The 6,852-nt window shown below is 49.4% G+C and overlaps 1 protein-coding gene across 1 annotated transcript; it reads right to left on the reverse strand.

The window, feature by feature from the left end:
• Positions 1–4,255: 4,255 nt before the first annotated feature.
• Positions 4,256–5,596, reverse strand: UCRPA7_7046 (putative ammonium transporter protein; the record flags this gene model as incomplete). The annotated part of the gene is made up of 1 exon (XM_007919581.1): positions 4,256–5,596. The coding sequence occupies one exon, from the start codon at positions 5,594–5,596 to the stop codon at positions 4,256–4,258; it is 1,341 nt and encodes a 446-aa protein (XP_007917772.1).
• Between the last annotated feature and the right edge of the window lie 1,256 nt (positions 5,597–6,852).

Consider the following 6,852-nt stretch of genomic DNA (forward strand, 5'->3'; position numbering starts at 1 on the left):
GGGGTAAGACCATGCTCCCCCAGCTCATTATGTTTCGCAATGCCTTGGGTTTATGGGAATTTTCTGCCGAAGATGTGAATAGATGCCTCGTCTTGGTATCCCGTTTTAGTCCTGGATCCACCTCAAATACAAGTCTGTTTCGCTAGGTTCTGTTGCGGGAAGACAATGATTGGAGAGACTATAGAGAATTACTGTTGGCTAGTCAATTTCATCGGACCGACGCCCGACGGTCGACGGGAACTCAACAGGTCTCATGATACCCGATCTCCGACGCCAAGGTGAGTAGTGGATTTGGGCACCAGCTAGCTGGTGGGTTCCCCCGCTCTGCTGTAGATCGGTGGTCGAGATTCGCAAGCTGGGGAAATGCACTGGAGAAAGGAAATAAATGTCCCTGACATTCCCCGAAAAAGCTGTAGATGTGCCGCCAAATTTCCGATGATACCCGTTCCATCTTGTATGCCCCTTTACGTCTCTTCCCGAACGCATCCGGAGATCGCTGTAACCCTACAGATGCATCATGCCGGTACAGATCGGCAATGCCAACCGGGGACGTAGCCCGGAACCAGATACGGAGCCGGCATCTGCTTTTCAGGGACGGGATTCGACACAAATGAATCCACCGAACAAGAGGCGGAGGGTTGCATTGGCATGTAGCAATTGCCGACACCGAAAATCACGCGTGTGTACAATTCTAACCTCACTATCGATCTCGATTTTAACGTGTACTTTGACAATAGTGTGATGGAGGGCGCCCGAAATGTTCATTGTGCAGTGAGCTCGGGTGTGATTGCATGTATGAACAAGCGGGGACGACAACCACCTTGACTGTTGGAAGAACGTATGGTGCCATTGCCGCAGCAATATTGACAGAAACAGGGCATCTGACACCATGTTAGTTATCTCGATCGACTAGAAAGACGTCTCAGCGACATTGAGGCTACTTTGGAACGGGTCCAAGATTCCCAAGCGTCTCCACGACTTGATATACCTACACCCGTCCACGATGAAACCACTGACAGCCAGCATGACTCTACGATGAAACAGAGCAATGGCTCAAGGCCATCTGCTCCGCTCATGTACCAAAACAATGGAGGCATCGGAGAGTTGGACACTGCTGAGAATTCAATCGATGGGATGGGTGCTATTAAGTTCACAGACGAGGAGGACTGGGGTTATTTCGGTAAGTAGAAGTCAATGTGTCCTTGGTCCGGAAGAGCGAACCAAAACTGACCATAGCTAGGCCCCTCGTCAAACATCGCATTTTTACGCCACATATCTCTAGCGATGGCTCGGGTAGGAGATTTTGCCCAAACTCTTCCATCTCCATCAAATCGTGCAAATGAGGTGGCAGGGGGGATGAGCGTCTCACGACCTCACCCGGTAGATGTGTTCGATCGCCTACACGGGGTCGTGAACATATATACCCTTCCGTCTGAAGGCCGCACATGGAGTTTGATCAGAGAATACTTCCAGAAAACCGGCCAACTCCTGCCCTTTGTTCACGAAGAGTCGTTCTGCGCGACGTACTTCGAGATGAAAAAGAGTAATTTCACCATGGCTCGGAGGACCTGGCTTGGCCTTCTCAATATCATACTCGCCATGGCGACGACTTTGCATGTTGAAGCGTCTGTTTCGGCAGAGAAGCGAATAGAGGAATCTGATGTGTATTACCAACGGGCGAATGGCCTTTGCGACAAGGAGTCAAGACGGAACATCAGTCTCGAACTACGTATGTTTTATGGATCACACACTACCAACCGCAACTTCATAGCATTTGCAATAAGGCCCAGCTAATACTTCCCACAGTTCAATACTTGCTCATCTTAGGACAGTATTTACAAGGCACACAGAAATCAGTTCAAGCATGGACAGTCCATGGACTGGCTTTGACAACTGCTCTCCAGCTCGGCCTTCATTCTCCGAAGACGAATAAAGGCTTTCCACCTCTAGAATGTGAGATTCGGAAACGTGTTTGGTTTGGATGTATTCTTCTAGACCGGTAACGCGACCCAATTTATAAATTCACCCCTTAGGCTCTGACCTTAGCTGACATGTAGTCTTCAAAGAACTCTTAGTATGACGTTTGGTCGGCCATCCATGATTCACGAGAGCTATCTTAAACTCGATTTGCCAATCGAAGACATTCAGGTTGTTGGACAGACCGCACAACCAAACCCCGGTCCCCAGATGGATGCAATGTTCTACACTGCAACTATGTAGGTGTCTGTTCGGAGTATGCAATTGATTGTGAGAGCTGAATTAACTAATGGCAGAAAACTGTACGACTTGATGTACAGAATCGTCGACACATGCTATGGGCAAAATCTAGGTCTCGAAGAATACCGAACAGATTCAGAAATCATCTCCATGGTTCTGACGGTTGAAGAAGAGCTAGAAGAATGGAAATCTTCACTACCTTCTTTGCAGATGCGTGTTCAGGACACCAATCTATGCCCTGAAGATTTGGAGAATATGGGCCCCGAGGACAAAATTACGGAAAGATTCGTGTTTGTCCTCTCTGCCAGGTATCATAACCTGCAGATTCTGCTTCATAGGCCAATTCTTGAAAAGCTTCTCGAAGGATGCGGACGGCCTGCTCCTTCAAAAGCCAAACCTAGTGACAAGGGAAAGGTTCTACAACTCGGTATGGGCAGCGTCGAAACATGCATCAGCTCTGCTGTCATTATTATCTCCATCGTGCACACAATTGTGCTTTCTAGTGGATGGCGGCGAGACCTTCTAGGAGCATGGAACTATTCTCTTTTCTACAGTAAGTTTACATGTCGTCTTCAGTCCTTACCTTGGTTATTGACAGGCTTGCTCACCAAACAAATTCAGCCTTCAACGCGGGACTTGTTATCTTTGCCGCAATACATGTAGCACGATACGATGTACAAAGTGACCCGAAGCGACTTTCGCGCTGGGAATTTGTGGAAAAGGCTATGCCTTATTTCAACATGGCTATTGAGGCCCTGAGAAATCTTGATCAAGGCAACCGTGTTGTTGAACGATGTGTCGATTATCTATCACAGCTGACCCTTTTGCCAATCGATTCTTGTGAGTCCCAGAGTAACTTCCATTATCCTTTATTTACTTTTTCGTCATCAAACTGGTCCTGAAGCAGCCTTTGTGCTAACGCCAATGTTCATGACAGCTTTCACAGACCAGCTTACGAGCCTTCACCATCACCAGCAAATCAATCCTGGCATGATGCCCAGCAATGCGCCTCTGACCATACCTGGTTCTCGACAGTTCCAGCAGTCAATGATCCCCAACCCTGGTATAGCACCAAGACAGGTGCCCATGGAAATTGATCTCAATGAATTTATGTTGGATACCGATCTCGACTTTCTAAATAGGAACTTCGATATCGGCTCCCATTATTGATCAGCTGTAGCATGATAAGCTCCATGATTTAATAGATCATAACTACTCTGAACAGTGGCAAGGTGATTCCGTGCTCATTCACGGTCTCGCTCGATGAGCAGCCCCTGATGCTCGACATGGCCCAATAAGGTCCTATGATCACTCTTACTATGTTTCGTGCTTGTATGGCCCTTGTCTCTTACGTACAAATTTACGTAACATCTCAACCAATGTTCTGAGGTCTAGCGCGGCACACATACAGGGGCGCGGGGTTGTTGTGGCATTCCCATTATTTAAGTCTACCCACGTAGCCACCGTCAATGCCTGTTGATCTTTTGAAAACATGACTACTCCTCCTCCAGGGTAATAAATGTTAGTTGTTGAAGGGTGGAGATGCTCAATCTTGAGAGTTGTTATACTAATCAAGTTCTTGAATGTTCTGTTGATTACTAGAGGTCTATCGACTTCTATAAAGTTAGCAATTCCTTGTTGAGGAGGTAGTGACACCACTGCCGAGCTGACGTTTATTATCCTGGCGGAGGAGTACAAAGCGATTTCTACGGCCCGAGAAGTGCAGTCTTCCAAAATGCTACAGATTTTGATTGCATCAACGTATCGGCCCCCGCCTTAGCAAGCTTCATCGAGCGATCCGTTGTGTATGCATGAAATGAGCTGTTTACAAGCGAAAAGGGACACTGTTATAGTATGCGATTTTCATTAACACCAACTTCATTAAAACCTGCTATGCTGGGTATTCCTGCTTCGAGATCCTCTTCGCAATTAGCAAACTAGTGACTAAAGAAAGATATGGCCACAGTGACTTGTCCACAGTGCAGTGGAATCGTCTGGGCAGATGTTGTAGGATGGGGGTTGGTCAGGATGATTCTGGCTAAGCTGTGCTCGACTCTCCATTCTTGGGTGCCATCTTCTCTGCGTGCTCACGCGTCCCCGGAAGAGCTCCGCCAAGGCCGAGCTCACCACTACGTTCGTTGGTTGTGGCGGCTCGAAGCATCTCTCCCTGGATGTAACCTGATTCGGGGTCATGGGCTTCGCAAGGTCCGAATACATATGCAGCTTCGCCATGGACAGCATCGTCTCCAAGCAGCAACTCTTCCTCGCTCATGCGGAGCGGGATCCGCAGCACATATTTGATGAAGACCATAATCAGCGAGGTCCAAACTAAATTCCATCCAATGACAAAGCAAGCCCCGGCCATCTGGTATCCCAGTTGAATACCGTTGCCTGCCACCGCACCGCCAGGATTGCTCAAGCCGAACGCGGCGCAGCCGTCAACGGTTGCCCACAAACCAGTGCCAAAGCCACCAACAAAGCCGGCAACCATGTGGGTGTGCATTACACCTAGGGTATCATCAAAATTGCGCTCGAACCCAGGAAACCTCTTGGCAATGATATTCATCGTGACCCACGGAACGGCACCAGATCCTAGGCCAAGAAGGATAGCTCCCCAACCAGCAACAACACCCGCAGCAGGGGTGATGGCAACGAGTCCGGTGATCATTCCCTGAACAGCGCCGATGACGGATGGCTTCTTGAAGTAGATGAGGTCACATACGGTCCAGGTCAGCAGAGAGACAGCAGTGCACAAGTTGGTGTTCAAAACAGCCACGCCAGCATCTGCGCTGGCAGCATACGGATCACCACCGTTGAAGCCATTCCAGCCAATCCAAAGAATGCCAGCACCAATCATAACGGTGAGAATGTTGTTCGGCCGGGCATCTTCACGGTCTTTGGCGAGACGAGGGCCAATCCAGTATGAGCCTATGAAGCCAGCGGTGCCTGAGGACAAGTGGATGACATATCCGCCCGAGTAGTCGATAACTCCGAGCTTGAAGAGGAAGCCGCCGCCCCAGAGCGAGTAGGCACCGACGGTGTAAGACAGAGTCAGCCAGAGGGGCACAAAAATCATCCAAGCATAGAAGTTCATACGTCCCAGGAATGCGCCAGCCATAATGACCAATGTGATTGCGGCAAAGACGAATTGGAAGTATATCATGGTCGCCAAGGGAAATTGTTGGCCGATACCGATCGATGGAAGATAGGATTGGGCCAGCATCGTGTCAATTCCGAGTACGTTGTTAGGAGTGCCAACGAAGGGCAGCATCTCCTCGCCGAATGACGCCTTATAAGCCCACAGCACCCAGCAAATGAGCACCGCAGCGAAGGCATAGAAAGCCATAAATGCGCTATTTATAGCCCATTTCTTCTTCATAATACCAGCATAGAGCACAGTCAGTCCTGGGACGGACTGAAGGGCGACGAGAGACGCTGCTGTGAGCTGCCAGGCATTGTCACCTAATGAGTGAATATCAGCACAGGCCTGAAAATGGTGCGTGCCGGTGACTTTCCAGCTAGAGCTCCCTGAGAGGAACACCAGGAATGGTGCACATATATCTCAAGGAGCTTACATGATGAGGTGCGCATCACTGCCAATCAAAGACTCGACCGCGAGCACCGAGGATGAGCATGTCAACTTACCGCTGCCGACTCCTGATGCCGGATCTGGTACCCACCAGACGGGCGTTGTTGAATTGTCAGACATTTTTGTTAAGGCTTAACTACCCCGGCGAAGATTCAGTGCCGCCGTGACAAGATAAGCTACGACAATGTTGGAAAATGGATCAATTGCCTTGCTACCACGCCTGACGTGCCAGCGACCGTCGAATGGATCGCTGAAAGATAGAATCAGAGGCAGAGGCGTGAGGCAAGAAAAGGAGCAAAGAGCTAGAGCATCCCCAAGAATTGGGGACGGGGGCCAGCTTTTTAAAAGCAAAACATTTCTTCAGAGACAGCAGGGGTAGCTACTGATCCTAGTCGACCAGGATAAGCTGGGAACGTGTGGAGGTGCGAAGAGAGACTGATAGATGAGCAATGCTGCTGGGCAGGGATTGCGCGGGTTGCTTCATGCAGATAGACTTATGAGTTTTCTTTGGTACGGAGGGGCGGGATGGGCTGGATGGAGTTTGGTGACGAGAATCCGCAGAAGGTGTGGATGGAACCTGGGAAGTCATTCGCTTCGACAGTCAATCACAGCTATGAAAGGGGATGTGGCGGATTTGCGGAGACAGGTAGACACACGAAGTACGGAAGCAAGGCTCATGCAGGGTTGGCAAGAGAGACAATCAGATGTTTAGTCTGAGAAGCTAGCTTCAAGGCCTGAATGTCTGGATTGGCAGGGGCACACCTATACCCCGTCCTTCATCATGGAAGATATCACCCTAAGGAATCGAAAGATAATTTCGGAGATGGGAACGTACGCAACATGTCGGCAACAGATGTTATACGATCGCCAAAGCTCGATATGATATGTTCTCGTTGAAGCCAGGCGTCCAAATCTATGACGAGGACTGAGATGAGGGACACAAGACGAACCTCGACAAAGGATGTGCCAAGAGACGCTTGACATGTCTCCTAAGAGTAATTGCGCCCGAATCCCCACATTGACGCCACCAACCCAAACACGTTCTG

This window comes from Phaeoacremonium minimum (genome assembly GCF_000392275.1).
Source record: "Phaeoacremonium minimum UCRPA7 unplaced genomic scaffold PA7_03_scaffold_496, whole genome shotgun sequence".
Taxonomy (NCBI): domain Eukaryota; kingdom Fungi; phylum Ascomycota; class Sordariomycetes; order Togniniales; family Togniniaceae; genus Phaeoacremonium; species Phaeoacremonium minimum.